General features: G+C 45.2%; 1 protein-coding gene across 1 annotated transcript; it reads left to right on the forward strand.

The window, feature by feature from the left end:
* Positions 1-6,902: 6,902 nt before the first annotated feature.
* Positions 6,903-18,392, forward strand: LOC144480321 (placenta-specific protein 9-like). Its single transcript, XM_078199677.1, has 4 exons — positions 6,903-7,137; positions 12,101-12,180; positions 15,985-16,102; positions 18,260-18,392. Exons 1-4 carry the CDS (start codon positions 7,080-7,082, stop codon positions 18,268-18,270), a joined length of 267 nt encoding a protein of 88 aa, XP_078055803.1. The 5' UTR covers positions 6,903-7,079; the 3' UTR covers positions 18,271-18,392.
* The last annotated feature ends 886 nt before the right edge of the window (positions 18,393-19,278 follow it).

The raw sequence follows: 19,278 nt of genomic DNA on the forward strand, positions 1-19,278 counted from the left end.
GGGTGGTGGGGGCCTGGAATGCACTACCAAGCAAGGTGGTTGAGGCAGACACACTAGGATCATTTAAGACTTATCTAGATAGCCACATGAACAGACTGGGAATAGAGGGATACAAACGGATGGTCTAGTTAGGAACACATGATCGGTGCAGGCTTGGAGGGCCGAAGGGCCTGTTCCTGTGCTGTATCGTTCTTTGTTCTTGGTTGGGGAAAGGGGTTACAGTATTCTTATGACCTGTAGGAAAAGGGGTTACATTGTCCTTAGTATTTGGGGGAAAAGGGTTACATTGTCCTTAGTGTTTGGGGAAATGGGGTTACATTGTCCTTAGTGCTTGGAGGGAAAGGGGTTACATTGTCCTTAGTGTTTGGGGAAGGGGTTACATTGTCCTTCGCGTTTGGGGAAATGGGGTTGCATTGTCCTTAGTATTTGGGGAAATGGGGTGACATTGTCCTTAGTATTTGGGGAAAAGGGGTTACATTGTCCTTAGTGTTTGGGGAAAAGGGGTTACATTGTCCTTAGTGTTTGGGGAAATGGGGTTACATTGTCCTTAGTGTTTGGGGAAATGGGGTTACATTGTCCTTAGTATTTGGGGAAATGGGGTTACATTGTCCTTAGTGTTTGGGGAAAAGGGGTTACATTGTCCTTAGTGTTTGGGGAAATGGGGTTACATTGTCCTTAGTGTTTGGGGGCAAGTGGTTACATTGTCCTTAGTGTTTGGGGGAAAAGGGGTTAAAATTTCCTTAGTATTTGGGGGGAAAGGGGTTACATTGTCCTTAGTATTTGGGGGAAAAGGGGTTACATTATCCTTTGTGTTTGGGATAAAGGGATTACATTATCCTTAGTATTTGGGGAAAAGTCCTTAGTTTTGTCCTCAAGATGGTGACTGTCTCAAACCCCCATGGTGAACGTCTGCAAACAATAATCCAGGTTGTGGGTAATCAATGTTTTTTTTATTCATTCATGGGACATGGGTGTCGCTGGCTGGCCAGCATTTATTGCCCATTCCTAGTTGTCCTTGGAGGGGCAGTTGAGAGTCAACCACATTGCTGTGGCTCTGGAGTCACATGTAGGCCAGACCAGGTAAGGACGGCAGATTTCCTTTCTGAAAGGACATTAGTGAACCAGACAGGTTTTTCCGACAATCGACAATGGTTTCATGGTCATCAGTAGATTCTTAATTCCAGATATTTTTTACTGAATTCAAATTCCATTATTGCCATGACAGGAATAGAACCCGGGTCCTCAGAACATTAGCTGAGTTTCTGGATTAATAGTCTAGCGATAATACCACTAGGCCATCGCCTCCTCTCTGTCAGCCCAACACAGCTCCTTTGGAAGGGGAGCTGTGAGGAAGTATATGGTAAAGCCTGTTGGACATGTTGGTCTCCTATTTGTTCTTTAAATGCTGTCTGCAAAAAGACACAACTCAACAGCTGCACAAAGGCCGTCAGCACCTGTGTCCTAAGTTCTGGAGACATGTACCATAACAAGATCTTCAAACCTGTTCTTTTTCAAGTCTACCATTACAGAAAACCGGCCTCCTGGTAACAAGACTACAAGTAAGTAACAGCATGACCTGCAGGAAGTCCACCTCTTTGAGATAACCCTCTGGTATTTGACTTGGCAACAGAGTTCGCTTAATTACACTTCAGGAGTGAAAACCGCCTCTTAAAGCCTGTACCTTGTGTTTTCCAAGATGAACCAATTACATTAATTCTGAACAATTATTTTGTGAGAGCTTGTATGCTTGCACTATTCTCATAAACTATATTTTCCTGGAGTGAGTGAGAGTGTGAGTGAGAATGTGTGTGAGCTTGTGAATAAACATTCCTCTTTATTTAAACCCACGATAAGCTTTCTGCTGGTCATTCAAATTATCCACACACTCAGGATGTGAAAAATGCACACATCTTCCTTTTCGAAAAAACGCTCTGATTACAAACAGTAAGGGAACAGGAGTTTCAGTTATCTCCCATCCCTGTCCAGAATACCCTCCAAGGAATCCAAGCAAAATTTCAATCCAGCTTACAATGTGTGGCCAAATTCCCCTCCAATTTGATTTTCAAGTTTGCTGACGACGCCACCGTAGTGGGTCAGATCTCAAACAATAGGGCGGCACGGTAGCACAGTGGTTAGCACTGCTGCTTCACAGCTCCAGGGCCCCGGGTTCGATTCCCGGCTCGGGTCACTGTCTGTGTGGAGTTTGCACATTCTCCTCGTGTCTGCGTGGGTTTCCTCTGGGTGCTCCGGTTTCCTCCCACAGTCCAAAGATGTGTGGGTTAGGTTGATTGGCCAGGTTAAAAAATTGCCCCTTAAAGTCCTGGGATGTGTAGGTTAGAGGGATTAGCGGGTAAAATATGTGGGGGTAGGGCCTGGGTGGGATTGTGGTCGGTGCAGACTCGATGGGCCGAATGGCCTCCTTCTGCACTGTAGGGCTTCTATGATTTCTATGATGATGAGACAGAGTACAGGAATGAGATAAGAGAATCTGGTGAACTGGTGCGCCATCAATAATCTCTCCCACAATGTCAACAAAATGAAGGAGATTGTCATTGACTTCAGGAAGCGTAAAGGAGAATGTGCCCCTGTCTACATCAATGGGGATGAGGTAGAAAGGGTCAAGAGCTTCATGTTTTTAGGTGTCCAGATCACCAACAACCTGTCCTGGTCCCTCCCATGCCGACACTATAGTTAAGAAAGCCCACCAACGCCTCTACTTTCTCAGAAGACTAAGGAAATTTGGCATGTCAGCTCCGACTCTCACCAACTTTTACAGTTGCACCATAGAAAGCATTCTTTCTGGTTGTATCACAGCTTGGTATGGCTCCTGCTCTGTCCTAGACCGCAAGGAACTACAAAAGGTCGTGAATGTAGCCCAATCCATCATGCAAACCAGCCTCCCATCCATTGACTCTGTCTACACTTCCCGCTGCCTCGGAAAAGCAGCCAGCATAATTAGGGACCCCACGCACACTGGACATTCTCTCTTCCACCTTCTTCCTTCGGGAAAAAGATACAAAAGTCTGAGGTCACGTACCAACCGACTCAAGAACAGCTTCTTCCCTGCTGCTGTCAGACTTTTGAATGGACTTACCTTGCATTAAGTTGATCTTTCTCTACACCCTAGCTATGACTACATTCTGTACTCTCTTGTTTCCTTCTCTATGAACGGTAAATTTTGTCTGTGCAGTGCGCAAGAAACAATACTTTTCACTGTATGTTAATACATGTGACAATAATAAATCAAATCAAATCAAATCAATGGCCATATCCGGCTCTGAACTCTCACACTTGGGGTGTCACGGTAGCACTATGGTCAGCACTGCTGCCTCACAGCGCCAGGGACCCAGGTTCAATTCCGGCCTCAGGTCGCTGTCTGTGCGGAGTCTGCACATTCTCCCCATGTCTGCATGGGTTTCCTCCGGGTGCTCTGGTTTCTTGCCACAGTCCAAAGATGTGCGGATTAAGTGGATTGGCCATGCTAAATTAACCCTAGTGACAAGAGTAAATGTGTGGAGTTACAGGAATAGGGCCTGGGTGGGATTGTGGTCGGTACAGACTTAATGGGCCAAATGGCCTCCTTCTGTACTGTAGGGATTCCATGATTCTACATACATGAACGATTTAACCCGGCAGTAAATGACCAATAGTCCACTGAGTACCTTTGAAGTCGATGTTGCAAATTGCATACTTTCACAAATAGCAATGTGATAATGACTTGGATTATCGGTTTCCAGCGATCGTGGTTATAAGAGAAATGTTGGTTAGGAAACCAGGGAGGATGCCCCACTCCACTCTCCTTCAAAGATTGCCTTGTGATCTTATACATCCACCTGAAGGTGCAGGGAGAGAAACTCTTTTCAATATTAAAATTGAAGTCAAATACTGTGGATACCAGAAATCCTAAATGAAAACAGGAAGCTCTGGAAATACTCAGCAAGTCTGGAAGTACCTGTCAAGAGCAAAACAGAGTTAACGTTTCGAGTTCAACATGACTCTTCTTGCACATTGTTTCTGGCACTTTCCGTTTTTATTTCCTCCTTTTAACATCTCAACCTTCAGGCAGTGCGGAACTGCCCGCGTACTGCTTGAAATGTCAGCCTGGAGATGTACTCAACTCTCTGGAGTGGGACTTGGAACATCTAGGATTACTGGCTCAGTAACATAACCACCACAATTACCATCTTCCTGAATGACCAACTGTTGCTAATGAATAGCCCGTTGTTCAGTGGCTGAATGACGTTACAGCACTTCACATCTTGCACATGGAATTACTATTTGTTTGTCTACAGAAATAAACAAAGAATCAGGTTGATAAACCTTGCATCCCAATTTTTAAACCATATTCCTTTTTGATGGAACTAACCAATTTGTAGTCTTGCTGAAGGAATGCTGCAAACTAATTATTCCTTTTGCTCCATTGTTACACAGCAAGTTTACAGCTATATTCATAGAAACCCGAGAGTGCAGAAGGAGGCCATTCAGCCCATCAAGTCTGCACCGACCACAATCCCACCCAGGCCCTACTCCCATAACCCCACATATTTACCCTACTCCCGTCACCCCACATATTTACCCTACTAATCCCCTGACACCAGGGTCAATTTACCGTGGCCAATCAACCTAACCCGCACATCTTTCGACTGTGGGAGGAAACCGGAGCACTTGGAGGAAACCCACACAGACACAGGGAGAACGCGCGGACTCCGCATGGACAGGGACCCGAGGGCAGAATTGAACGCGGATCCCTGGCGCTGTGAGGCAGCAGTGCTAACCACTGTGCCACCGTATAGTAACTCACTCATTATTTTAATGACCCTTCTCATGTTATCCTCAAATATCTTTACAATTAGGAAAGAATTGTAGCCCTTTAGCCCACAATGTCTGCAAGCCGTTTTAAATATTTTTTTTACATAGCCACCAATGGATATTAAAAGCGAAGCTACTTCTAATAGTTTATCATGCACACTCCCAACTCAGCAGGGAACCACTGCTCTAACCTTCTGATTGGCTGGCACAGTGGCACAGTGGTTAGCACTGCTGCCTCACAGCGCCTGGGACCCGGGTTCAACTCCGGCTTGGGCCACTGTCTGTGTGGAGTTTGCACGTTCTTCCCGTGTCTGCGTGGGTTTCCTCCGGATGCTCCGGTTTGCTCCCACAGTCCAAAGATGTGCAGGTCAGATTGATTGGCCATGCTAAATTGTCACTTAGTGTCAGGGGACTAACCGGGTAAATACATGGGGCTTTGGGGATAGAGGCTGGCTGGGATTATGTTCGGTGCAGACACATTGGGCCAAATGGTCTCCTTCTGCACTGTCGGGATTCTGTGATCAGTTCAACATCAACAACTTGCATTGATTTGACACCTTATCAGGACTCACTGGGGCTTGTCACACAATCCCCTCACAAAAATCTCTGGCTCTTTATTCCTGTTTACATGGTAGATTAAACAATGACTGATGCCTGGGATACTTAAGCTGTGGCTTCTGTACCTAATGTTAATCAATCAGTACATCAACTATGAAAGAAAACAGGTTCACACCCTCCCTGGAGAGAGAATATTATTGTGTTGTGTGGTACTCAGTAGGAAGATTCCAAGTGTTGCCTCTTGTTCTGTGTAAGGTGTTTCCAGATATGGTCCATAGTCTGTGATCTCAGGCAGGGCAACATATTCCCCTTACGCCGCCTTTTAAGGATAGGAGTTCCAAAGACTCACAACCCTCTGAGAGAAAAAAAATTCTTATCTCTGTTCTAAATGGGCAATCCTTTATCTTTAAACCAGCTTTAGAATCTCCCACGGGAAACATCCTCTCCACATTGACCCTGTCAAGACCCCTCAGGGTTTCAGCATGCATGGACAGCTAAGCTAAAAAATCAAGCACAGAATTCCTTGATTCCTCCCATGGGTCACGCTCCATCCACCTCTGGGGGAAGTATTAAGAGGCTGGCTAAACTGTGACTGCCCTTATCATAGAATCATAGAATTCCTACAGTGCAGAAGGAGGCCATTCAGCTCATTGAGTCTACACCAACACAATCCCACCCAGGCCCTGTTCCTGTAACCCCACATATTTACCCTGCTAATCCTCAATTTAGCATGGCCAATCAACCTAACCCTAATCTTTGGAGCGTGTGAGGAAACCAGAGCAGGAAACTCACACAGATGCGGGGAGAATATGCAAACTATGCACAGACAGTCACCCAAGGACAGAATTGAACCTGGGTCCCTGGCACTGTGAGGCAGCAGTGCTAACCACTGTGCTACCATGCCGCCCATGGTCTGAGTCATAAACTCAAGAGTACTGTTGTAATGTAGCATCTAAAGTGCACAGAGCAAGTGCCCACAAGCACCAATCAGATGATAAAAGTGAAATACTGCGGATGCTGGAACCTGAAACAAAAACAGAAAATGCTGGAAAATCTCAGCAGGTCTGACAGCATCTGTGGGGAGAGAATAGAGCCAATGTTTCAAGTCAGGATGACCTTTTTCAGAGCGACACAGGGTCATCCTGACTCGAAACGTTGGCTCTATTCTCTCGCCACTGATGCTGCCAGGCCTGCTGTGTTTTTCCAGCATATTCTACCAACGAGATAATAATGATTTGAGCTTTTTTAGGCATTGAAGGATAAATATCGGCAACAAGCACTGGGCTGAACTCCCACCACCCCCTTTCTTCTTCAAAAAAATGCCATGGGATCATCCACACCACCTGCGAGTGCAAGCAGAACTTTATTGCCCCAACAACTGAAAGCCCCTTCCTCCATTCTACCTCAAACTCTACTAAATGGATTCCTGGCTAGTCAAAGAAAAAAACATTTCAATCTCACTTGAGCAATAGTTTCCAAAGCTTTTGCAATCAAAACAAAAGCTGTGAGGAACGAGCTAGGCACAGCCCACTCCCAGGGTAGGAGTGGTCAGTGGCTTATATCGCCACAGCTAGCCATTCAAACGGAAGGGTGCAGTTTGGAGCTGGAAGGTATCCAGAACAAGTATTTTCTCTCTCTCTCTGTGTGCCAGGTTTTGAAGACGGGAGAGGGGGAATTCACAGAGTCTCAGTGACCGAGGCTGAGTCCGCAACATGCGGGGTGTGTGGGTTCTGTCTGGACTCTTGCTGTTCCTGGGACTGGCCACGTCTGGTAAGTGACAGTCACTGGAGTCACTTTGTAGACTGCTCGGCTCTTTAAAGCGTTTTTGGGACTTATTTATTTAACCTACGCCAGTGATTGATGCAAACATTACTTTTGCCCCCTCCAATATTATTTGCTTCTCGCGTTCCTGTTTCTCTTTTTATTTGGAGCACTCACTTCATTTTCGTCTGATTTGAAGCTTCGAATCTAATGAGTGGCAGAGAAACATTTTAAGATACTAAATCGTGTTAGAACGGAATAAGGCAAAGTGCTTGAAATTGGAAGAACAGCGGAAAGGTTCAAAATATTGAAAGGGAAACATTTGGTTGCGAGAGAATGTAACTTCAGAAATAAGGCATGTATGGGGGATTTAATATTTTGGATAAAGGGGGTGGGGCTAAATTCTAAAGAGTGCAGTGTTTTTTATAGAATTATAGAATCCCTACAGTACAGAAGGAGGCCATTCGGCTCATCCAGCCTGCACCACAGCAATCTCACCCAGCCTCTATCCCCATGTGTTTACCCTGCTAGGGGCAATTTAACATGGCCAACCCACCTAACCCGCACATCTTTGGACTGTGGGAGGAAACTGGAGCACCTGGAGGAAACCCACGCAAATCCAGAGAGAACGTGCAAACTCCACACAGACAGCCACCCGAGGCCAGAATTGAACCCAGGTCCCTGGCGCTGTGAGGCAGCAGTGCTAACCACTGTGCCACCATGCTGCCCCCTTTCTCAACCCTTTCTTATCCAATGTCCAAAAGTGCCAGAAAGTTGCTTTGGAGGCTTCAGGGACAAATGTGGGAGACAAGTGTCCCCAGTTCCTCAGTGTATGCCAAGGATGAATATGGGGAAACGGTATCCCCAGATTATCCATGGTGACAATGGGAGATAATAGTCTCAGTCCCCAGTGTGCCCCCTGGGGTGACTATAGGAAACAGTGTCTGTCCCTGGTTCCTCTCCGCACTGCAGGCGTGACTATGACAGACAGTGATCCCAACATGTGTGCCAGGTCACCTTAGTGGGAGACAGCAAAGCAAGTCTCTAATCATGTCTCAGAATTGTTGGAGCAGAAACAGAGAATTATTTTACTCCTAGTGGAGCCAGGACTGCCTGATCAATGCCAGTTTCCCAGTCTCGAACCTTCATTACATTCCACATTAATTACAAGCTGGACCCCGTTACAGCACCTTAATTAGAATGTAACCTCATTGCATTTGGGTACATTCCCCCTCTTTGTAACTGATTTTTCTTACAGTGATTAACAATGGTTTGCACTATAGTCATCACTGACATGAACACATTGCTGCATACTTTTATTATTGCAGTCCAGAATTACAACTTGGCCATTTGTAACTTGTTTCTCGTTGCAAAGTCTTTCTGATTACATTGCTTTTCTAACACTAGCCTAGCTCGGACAGAGTCTGAAGCTGTGACAATGTCTCTTGATGGTTCTGTTGTTTGCATTTTAAGCATTCTTGGATTTAGATCTGGTAAAGCAATCACTGTTGAGTGACCCATGGCCTTCCCTAATCTCAGCTCTCGTTATTAGGGCTGGTCCAGCTCAGGATTTGCTTCCTGTGGTGGAGGGAGGGAGCCCTCTGAAGTTAAGGCCAGTGCATTGCACTGAACCTGGGAACATCCTTCCTGCCTTGTCCAAATGTCTTTCTTTAACGGATAATCCTATTTCAGACCATCTTCCAGTTGATACTGATGTACACGCATTTTGTTTAAAAAGATAATAAATTTAGATTTAAAAGCCTAATTAGACATCATTGTTCTGCCTAGCTCCTTCATTCTATCCCTTATTCTTTCACACCATTCTGTCTGAGTCTGATTGGTTTCATCTGCAGATTTTTTGCTTCCACATTTTCAAAATAAGAAAATATATTGAATTATCGAGAGATGGGAACATCAATGAAAGGGTATAATTGGCTGTTAGATGTGTGTATGGGTCCACAAATTAAGGAATTTTAAAATTCATTCATGGGATGTGGGCATTGCTGACACGGCCAGCATTTATTACCTATCTCTAATTGTCCTTGGCGAAGGGGGGTCGACCATTCTGAATATGACCGTATGTTAGAACCATAGAACCATAGAAAATTACAGCTCAGAAACAGGCCTTTTGGCCCCTCTTGTCTGTGCCGAACCATTTTATGCCTAGTCCCACTGACCTGCACTTGGACCATATCCCTCCACACCCCTCTCATTCATGAACCCGTCCAAGTTTTTCTTAAATGTTAAAAGTGACCCCGCATTTACCACTTTATCCGGCAGCTCATTCCACACTCCCACCACTCTCTGCGTGAAGAAGCCCCCCCTAATATTCCCTTTAAACTTTTCTCCTTTCACCCTTAACCCATGCCCTCTGGTTTTTTTCTCCCCTAGCCTCAGCAGAAAAAGCCTGCTTGCATTCACTCTATCTATACCCATCAAAATCTTATACACCTCTATCAAATCTCCCCTCAATCTTCTACGCTCCAGGGAATAAAGTCCCAACGTATTCAATCTCTCTCTGTAACTCAGCTTCTCAAGTCCCGGCAACATCCTTGTGAACCTTCTCTGCACTCTTTCAATCTTATTTACATCCTTCCTGTAACTAGGTGACCAAAACTGTACACAATACTCCAAATTCGGCCTCACCAATGCCTTATTTAACCAAGTTTAGACCAGGAAATGGTAAAAGTACATTTCTGAAGTTATTTTGCAGTTTTTGTTGCCAATATTTGTAGGGATGTACCTCAGTACATGGGGAATGCTGGCAATATATGCAGCAGATCCTGGGGTCTGGGCACTTCATAAGTTTTGTAAGTTTATTTATTGTCACAAGTAAGGCTCACATTAACGCTGCTATGAAGTTACTGTGAAAATTCCCTAGTCGCCACACTGCAGCGCCTGTTCGGGTACACTGAGGGAGAATTTAGCATGGCCAACACACCTAACCAGCACATCTTTCGGACTGTGGGAGGAAACCGGAGCACCCGGAGGAAACCCACGCAGACACGGGGAGAATGTGCAAACTCTGCACAGACAGTGACCCGAGCCGGGAATCGAACCCGGATCCCTGGCACTGAGAGGCAGCAGTGCTAACCACTGTGCCACCGTGCCACCCTTGCACTTTGCATTTTTTTTTGTTTCTTCCCCAATTTGTGTATTTAATTTGAATGACCAGCAGCAAGCTTTTCGCTGTTTTAAATAGGATTATTTATTCATGAGCTCACCCAAAAAATCAAATGTCACTCACTTGCACTCACAATCTAGGAAAATATAAGAGAATAGTGCACTTTTACAAGCCCTCACAAGAGACAATGCAGTTCCACTTAGTACGCCAAATACATAATCTGCCTTTGTTAATATAATGATGCTATTATAGGATAGTAGAATCATACAATGACACATTATCAGAAGTTACATTGGAGCAGGAGTAGGCTATTCGGCCCCAAATTTGTAATTTAGATACTCAATACAACTGTTTTTCTAAGCCTCTTTCATAGTGAGGCCTGTCAACGTTATCATTCAGTTATAGTCTGGGCACCCAATAATCTATATTTATGATTGAGTAATACAGGTCAGACAACACGAGAGACAATACAATTCCACTTGTTATGACAAATAGATGATAATCCAGCATTGTTAATATAATGATGCTATCATACAATGACATTTATAGAAGTAACATAGGAACAGTAGGCCATTCGGCCCCTCGAGCCTGCACTACCATTTAACTACATTGTGGCTAATCTATTTTAACACCATTTTCCCGCACTATCCCTTAATATCTAGGAATTAATTGATCTCCGCCTTGAACATACATAGAACATAGAACAGTACAGCACAGAACAGGCCCTTTGGCCCACGATGTTGTGCCGAGCTTTATCTGAAACCAAGATCAAGCTATCCCACTCCCTATCATCCTGGTGTGCTCCATGTGCCTATCCAATAACCGCTTAAATGTTCCTAAAGTGTCTGACTCCACTATCACTGCAGGCAGTCCATTCCACAACCCAACCACTCTCTGCGTAAAGAACCTACCTCTGATATCCTTCCTGTATCTCCCACCACGAACCCTATAGTTATGCCCCCTTGTAATAGCTCCATCCACCCGAGGAAATAGTCTTTGAACGTTCACTCTATCTATCCCCTTCATCATTTTATAAACCTCTATTAAGTCTCCCCTCAGCCTCCTCTGCTCCAGAGAGAACAGCCCTAGCTCCCTCAACCTTTCCTCATAAGACCTACCCTCCAAACCAGGCAGCATCCTGGTAAATCTCCTCTGCACTCTTTCCAGCGCTTCCACATCCTTCTTATAGTGAGGTGACCAGAACTGCACACAATATTCCAAATGTGGTCTCACCAAGTGATTACTCAATGATTAAGCCTCTACAGTCCTCTGGAGTAAAGAATTCCAAAGAGTTACCACCCTCTGAGTGACGAAATTCCACCTCGTCTCAGTCTTGAATGGTCTTCCCCCTTATTTTGAGACTGTGTCACCTGGTTCTGGACCCATTAGTCCATTCTAGAAAGAGGCCAGCGTGACTGACTAGGAGTCTCTCCCACTCTTACCGCAAGCCATTGGCGTACTGGAAAGGTTTTGCAGGTTTGCCCGCGTTATGAATGCACCTTCCTTGGCCATCAAGTCCTGGGGTGGGACTCAAACCTGGAGCTTCTGGCTCAGAAGCAGGGACACTAAATCACTGCGCCCCAGAGACCTCTAAAAGATGGCGCACACCTAAATTTTCCCAAGCATTTATTTTTTTCCTCTGAAGAAACACTTTATTATGGTACAGTGACAGCACTCAGAATGCAGTGGAACATGAGCTTAAAAGAATCCATTTTCACATATGGTGAAGTGCCTTTTAGTTACACCTGCTACCGTTTACTACCTGAATAGTTGGAAAGATGCAGAATAAGTCAGGTAGAACAGCGGAGAGAAGAGAATGTATTGATTCAATGATGACCTTTGTTTCAGAAACAGTCCAACAGAGGGATGACACAGACTGGTGTGAACATGACAAGGCACTGCACAAACAGTTGGATGTTGTAGAAAAGGTAACAAGAGCCCATTCCCTCTTTCGAGTGTAGCAACGCTAGGTTACGGTATGCATAAGAGATGCTAGAATGGATGATTGCAGGGAGTTTACATTGTGGTAACAACATCCAGCCCAACTTAAGTTTAAGCTTATCTATTAGTGTCACAAGTAGGCTTACATTAACACTACAATGAAATTACTGTAAAAATCCCTTAGTCGCCACACTCCGGTGCCTGTTCGGGACACTAAGGGGCAATTTAGCATGGCCAATGTACGTAACCAGCGCATCTTTCGGACTGTGGGAGGAAACCAGAGCACCTGGAGGAAACCCACACAGACATTGGGAGAACGTGCAGACTCCGCACAGACAGTGACCCAAGCTGGGAATTGAAGCTGGGTCCCTGGCGCTGTGAGGCAGCAGTGCTACCTACTGTGCCACCGAGCCGCCACTGGTCCGTGCTGCCAACAGGTCCATGCCAGCATTTCATGCTCCACATGAGTCTTCAACCCTTTTCACCTAAAACACAGGCAAAATACTGCTTATACTGAAAGTCTTGACATAAAAACAGAAAATACTAGAAAAACTCAGCAGGCCTGGCCGCATCTGTGGAGAGAGAAAAAGAGTCCACGTTTTGAGTCTGATATGTGACTCCTCAGGCTAGAGAGGGAGAAATGTGATGGGTTTTATGCTGTTGAAAAAGGGGAGGGAAAGGTTGCAGGTCAGGAGAAATTAAATGACAAAGACATAATGGAACACAAGGCAAAGGGAGTAGTAATGATAGGACTAAACCTGGTGTCAATAGCAGAATAAAGGTCAGCAATGTCTGAAAGCAAAATAGCAGAATGTGTTAATGGCAAAAAAAGGGTCAGCTTTGTCCGAAAACAAAACATGAACGTATGATACAGGCTAGCACTGGGGAGGGGGAAATCAAAATGGAGGACAGAGTTCATAGTTTGAAGTTGTTGAACTCCAATGTTGAAGACAGAAGGCTTTAAAGTGCATCAGAAGATGAGGTACTGTTCCTCCAGCGTGTGTTGGGCTTTACTGGAATATATGGCAGAACGATGGCACAGTGGTTAGCACTGCTGCCTCACAGTGCCAGGGACCCGAGTTTGATTCCAGACTCGGATGACTGACTGTGTGGAGTCTGCATGTTCTCCCCGTGTCTGCGTGGGTTTCCTCCGAGTGCTCCGGTTTCCTCCCACAGTCCAAAGATGTGTGGATTAGGTTGATTGGCTATGCTAAGTTTATCCTTGGGGTCAAGGGGATTAGCAGGGTAAATACAAGAGGTTACGGGGATAGGGCCTGGGTGGGATTGTTGTCGGTGCAGGCTCGATGGTCCAAATGGCCTCCTTCTGCACTGTAGGGATTCTATGATTATAGCAGGCCAAGGCCAGAAATGTGAGAAAGATGATGAATTGAAGGTCTAATACAGATGGGAAATATACAGTAAATGGCAGAATCCTGAAGAGTATTGATAGGCAGAGGGATCTGGGTGTACAGGTACACAGGTCCTTGAAAGTGGCAATGCAGGTGGAGAAGGTAGTCAAGAAGGCATACGGCATGCTCGCCTTCATCGGCCAGGGCACTGAGTTTAAAAATTGGCAAGTCATGTTGCAGCTTTATAGAACCTTGGTTAGGCTGCACTTGGAATGTAGTGTTCAATTCTGGTCACCACACTACCAGAAGGATGCGGAGGCTTTGGAGAGGGTACAGAAAAGATTTACCAGGATGTTGTCTGGTATGGAGGGCATTAGCTATGACGAGAGTTGGAGAAACTTGGTTTGTTCTCACTGGAATGACGGAGGTTGAGGGGGTGACCTGATAGAAGTCTACAAGATTGAGGGGCATGGACAGAGTGGATAGTCAGAAGCTTTTTCCCAGGGTGGAAAAGTCAATTACTAGGGGGCATAGGTTTAAGGTGCAAGGGGCAAGGTTTAAGGGAGATGTACGAGGCAAGTTTTTTTTTTACACAGAGGGTGGTGGGTGCCTGGAGCTCGCTGCCGGGGGAGGCGGTGGAAGCAGATACGGCAGTGGCTTTTAAGCGGCGTCTTGACAAATACATGAATAGGATGGGAATAGAGGGAAATGGTCCCGGAAGGGTAGGGGGTTTTAGTTCAGACAGGCAGCATGGTCGGTGCAGACTTGGAGGGCCCAAGGGCCTGTTCCTGTGCTGTAATTTTCTTTGTTCTTTGAAATAGTAAGCGACAGGAAGGTTGGGCTCATGCTTGCGGACTGACGGAAGATGTTCTGCAAAGCGACCACTCAGTCTGCGTTCAGTCTCCCTAGTGTTTCACCTAATCCTATCCACAGGTGACTTACCCCTTTGGAGAAACAAAAGGACATGTTTCAATCTCCAATTTAAAAAAAACTGAAATAAAGGCAGAACATGTTGGAAATATAGTCGGCAGCTCAGTGTCTAAAATAGGGTATAGATTAACACTTTAGGTGAGGGATATTCAGTGTGGGTTATGGCTCAGTGACTAGCACACTTGCCTCTGAATCAGATGGTTGTGGATTTAACTCCCAAGCCAGTGACTTGAGCATAGAATATTGGCTGACAATGCAGGGTGCATAATTTTTCAGAGTTGATATTAAACTAGACGTCTTGTATACAATATCCCAGTGCATTCCAAGAAAAACTCTCCCCAGTGTCCCAGCCTCAACTCTCATCACTAAAAATAGGCTAACTTGTTGATAGGGTTGTTAAAAAGGCATACGGTGTGTTAGCTTTTATTGGTAGAGGGATTGAGTTTCGGAGCCAGGAGGTCATGCTGCAACTGTACAAAACTCTGGTGCGGCCGCATTTGGAGTATTGCGTACAGTTTTGGTCGCTGTATTATAGGAAAGATGTGGAAGTGTTGAAAAGGGTGCAGAGGAGGTTTACCAGGATGTTGCCTGGTATGGTGGGAAAATCGTATGAGGAAAGGCTGAGGGGCTTGAGGTTGTTTTCGTCAGAGAGAAGGTTAAGAGGTGACTTAATAGAGGCATACAAGATGATCAGAGGATTAGATAGGGTGGATAGTAAGAGCCTTTTTCCTCGGATGGTGATGGCTCGCACGAGGGGACATAGCTTTAAATTGAGGGGTGAGGATATAGGACAGATGTTAGAGGTAGGTTCTTTACCCAGAGAGTATTAAGGGCGTGGAATGCCCTGCCTGCAGCAGTAGTGGACTCATCAACATTAAGAGCATTCAAATGGTTATTGGATAAACATATGGATGATATTGGAATAGTGTAGATTAGAGGGGCTTTAGATTAGTTCCACTGGTCGGCACAACATCGAGGGCCGAAGGGCCTGTACTGCGCTGTAATGTTCTATTGTCATTAATGCAAAACCAAAATACTGCGGATGCTGGAAATCTGAACAAAAACCAGGAAAAGCTGGAAAATAGACTGGGCAGCATCTGAGGAGAGAGAAAGAGAGATAGTTAATATTTCAGGTTGATAGCCTTTTCCTCAGAACTGGAAACAGTTGGGAGGTTTTAGTCTTGTTTGGAGGATGTGAAAGGGGAGAAAAGAATAAAAGTGAAGATCTGTGGCAGGATGGACGGCAGGACTGATTAAACAAGGCAAATGGAATTGACAATGGGAATTACATCTAGTCATTATTTCATTGCTGTATTGTGGGATCTTGCTGTGCACAAATTGGCTGCCATGTTTCCTAGATTTCAAAAGTACCTCACTGGCTGTAAAGCACTTTGGGACATCCTGAGAGTGCGAAAAGCGCTGTTATCAATGCAAGTTACTAGCCAGTAGTAGATTATTTTTGATTTTATTTTGCTTTTCTTTTTCCCGCTCCCTCTTTCTCATTTATTTCAGAATATAGAACAAACGGTCAATCACTTGGAGGCCGAAATATCCGCCCTGCTCAAATTCATCGAGGATTCAAACCCCCCGCTTCAGCTGGGAGCTCCGACCATGGACATTTTTGAGAATGGTGAGTTTGTGGAGTAATTTCCTCTCCTTTTGATGAGTGAATTTTGCAATGGTTGAGCTGAGGGCTGTCAGGGCTGGGAGACGTTCCCATTTCAGGCACCCAAGAATCAGCGTGAAAGCACTGACAGGTCAGGTGCTGCTCTGGTTATTCAGAGTCAACTGCCCACTGTCGCGCGGTACGGTGGCACAGTGGTTAGCACTGCTGCCTCACAGCACCAGGGACCTGGCTTCGATTCCCGGCTTGGGTCGCTGTCTGTGTGGAGTTTGCACGTTCTCCCCGTGTCTGCGTGGGTTTCCTCCGGATTCTCTGGTTTCCTCCCACAGTCCGAAAGACGTGCTGGTTAGGTGCATCGGCCATGCTAAATTTTCCCTCAGTGTACCTGAACAGGCGCTGGAGTGTGGCGACTCGGGGATTTTCACAGTAACGTCATTGCAGTGTTAAATAAGCCTACTTGTATCAGGAATAAATAAACTTTAAACTCCGCCCTGATCAATTTGCCTTTGTCCCCAAATTTCAGAAGAGGAATACCAAAGTCACCCTTCTTCATTTCATTTACCAGATGTATTGGTTCTCCTTATTTGGTTTGTATTTTGGGCCCATGCTCACTAAGGACCAGTTGGAATCCAAGTTCATTTACCAAATTTACTCAAGTTGATCTTGTGTAAATGCTGACACCTGAGTTTTGTCCAAAAAATCCCCAATTTTTTTTTCACATACCTCAATTTGTTAAAATAACTCATTTTTAACATTCATTCTTTCGTGGGATGTGGGCATTGCTGGCTGGGCCAGCATTTGATCCCCATCCCTAATTGCCCTTGAATTGAATGGTTTGTTAGGTTGACACAGGGGGCAGTTTAGAGTTAACTATGTTGCTGGACATGTAGCCCTGACCAGGTAAGGACGGCAGATTTCCTTCCCGAAAGGGCATTAGTGAACTTAATGGGTTTCTGACAATCAATGATAGTTTCATAGTCACCGTTACTATTAGCTTTCAATTGCAGATTTTATTAATTGAAATTAAACTCCCCAGGCTGCGGTGGGATTTGTACCCGTGTCCCCAGGGCATTAATCTGGCTCTCTGCATTGCTGGTTGAGTGACGTTGCCACTACACCATCATCACCCCTCACAAATGCTGATTCAGAGCAGTCCCCCTGCACCAAAGCTTAGGTCAAGGACTGGGAGCCGTCAACGTGACATCTTCCAATGGTGCGACCCTTCGCTTTTCCTGACCCGAGCAGCACTGAAATTTCTGGTGTGGTACCAGAAGCACCAAAACTTCCATCCCCAGATTGTGCTGAGTTAGCTGACCTTTGACTGCAGCAACTTCTGCCGGCAATTAGCGCGAGTGTGTGTTCATGCAGAGGTATACATGTGTGTACACGCAAGAGTATATGCATGAATGTGTTTGTGCACATGTGTAGATATGTGTACAGGTATATGCATGTATGTTTGCATGTGTCGGTACATTTGTGTGCACACACAGGATACATGTTTATACATGTGTGCACGCATGTAGACATGTGTGCACGCATGTGGACATGTGTGCATGCAGAGCTATATAAAGTAAACGGTAAAGTCACCATAGTCCCAGGTGACCATAGGCTGTTCTCTTTGAGGGGGAGAGCTGACTGGTGGTGATTTAACCTGAGGGTCACCACACCCCAGGCGAGGGGCAAGATTGAGAAGGTGGGGCCTTCAGGAATAACCTCAGCCGGTACGGGAATTGAACCCATGCTGTTGGCATCGCTCTGCATCACTAACCAGCAGTCCAGCCAAATGAGCTAAACTGATCCTGCAGAGGTGTATGTTTGTGTGCTCTTCCATAAGTACATTTGTGTGTGCAGGTATGTGCCAGTATGAGTGTGTGTGTCTGTGAGCGCATGTGTGTACAGGTATATGCATATTTTTGGGGAGGTGGTGGTGTGTGCATGCAACATCTAAATGTTGGACGAGGACAAGATCAGGCTGGAATGTGTTGCCTGGATCAAACCCGACTGTGAGGCCCTCATGGTTAAGCAGCCTGCCAATTCTCACTGCAGTCACATATTTGGGTGAGGTATGAGAGGGCATTGAAGGTAGGAGGGGAGGGAAAAAACTCTGGACAACAAATCAGTGGCTGACGACTGTCTAACTCCTGTTATTTTCACATTCCCCAGGTTTGTCCTGAACGTCACAATGCTGGGCTCCATTCTGAAAGGAGGCCGCAGAACGACACTTATGTCAAGAAACATATCAGCAAAATGACATTAAAAATGCATCTGTTATTGATTGCAACAGCTATTTCCTGTATTAATGAATACTGTGTCTCGTTCTTCGCACGGAGTTATACTGAACCACTGCTGAATGCTCATTGGACTTGGGGCATCTGTTACCAAGGTAACATACACGCCTCTGAACTTTGCAGCCCTAACTGGGCCGAGGTTAAGTTTGACAGTTTTCCTTCTCTTTGATTTACTTTCGCCTTTTGAAAACCATTTATATCCAGAAATTTCTTTGAAAAATAATTACAAGATGAGTTTCAGCAGTACTCTACCAATTTGACACCGGATAGTTTGGCTGGTACCACATCCCCAGTCAACACAAAACAGGTCACCCAGTCTCTCTCACTTGAACAATTTCCGGAATTGAACCCGGGTTCCTGGCGCTGTGAGGTAACAGTGCTAACCACTGTGCCGCCCAATCGTATGTAGAAATACAAGATATTACAATAGAAGCGAAACAGGCCATTGGTGTTTATGCTCCACATGGGCCTCCTCACTCTCTTTCATCGAACTCCATCAATATTATCCTTCTGTTCCTTGCTCCTACACATTCTTATCTAGTTTCCTCTTAAATGCATCTATGCCATTTGTTCAAATATTTCTTAGCTGATATTGTTAGCAGTTCCTTCTCTCCTCCAAATATGAATCACGACCACTCTCCTTTTTAAAAAAAACAACCCTTTACCCTCTGTCCTTGCAAACTATCACATTCTTTCCAATCTCCAAAGTAATTGAACGTAGTGTTGACTTTCAGATCTGTGTCTGTGTTTCTATAGATTCCATGTTCAAATCCCTTGAACCGTGTTTACATCCCTGTCGCAGTCGGGCAGTGTCCCTCTTATCAAAGTCACAAGTGACAAACGATAATACCGATGACATCCCGTCGTAAACTATCCCTCATCATCTTGCTTGGC

This window comes from Mustelus asterias, chromosome 28 (genome assembly GCF_964213995.1).
Source record: "Mustelus asterias chromosome 28, sMusAst1.hap1.1, whole genome shotgun sequence".
In the NCBI taxonomy this organism is placed as follows: domain Eukaryota; kingdom Metazoa; phylum Chordata; class Chondrichthyes; order Carcharhiniformes; family Triakidae; genus Mustelus; species Mustelus asterias.

Bases quoted from the DNA above. Each gene is read 5' to 3' on its own strand.
- LOC144480321 (XM_078199677.1), top strand. From the start codon at position 7,080: ATGCGGGGTGTGTGGGTTCTGTCTGGACTCTTGCTGTTCCTGGGACTG. The intron at 7,138-12,100 runs GTAAGTGACAGT...CCTTTGTTTCAG, and splicing joins CCTGGGACTGGCCACGTCTG to AAACAGTCCAACAGAGGGAT. The intron at 12,181-15,984 runs GTAACAAGAGCC...CATTTATTTCAG, and splicing joins AGTTGGATGTTGTAGAAAAG to AATATAGAACAAACGGTCAA.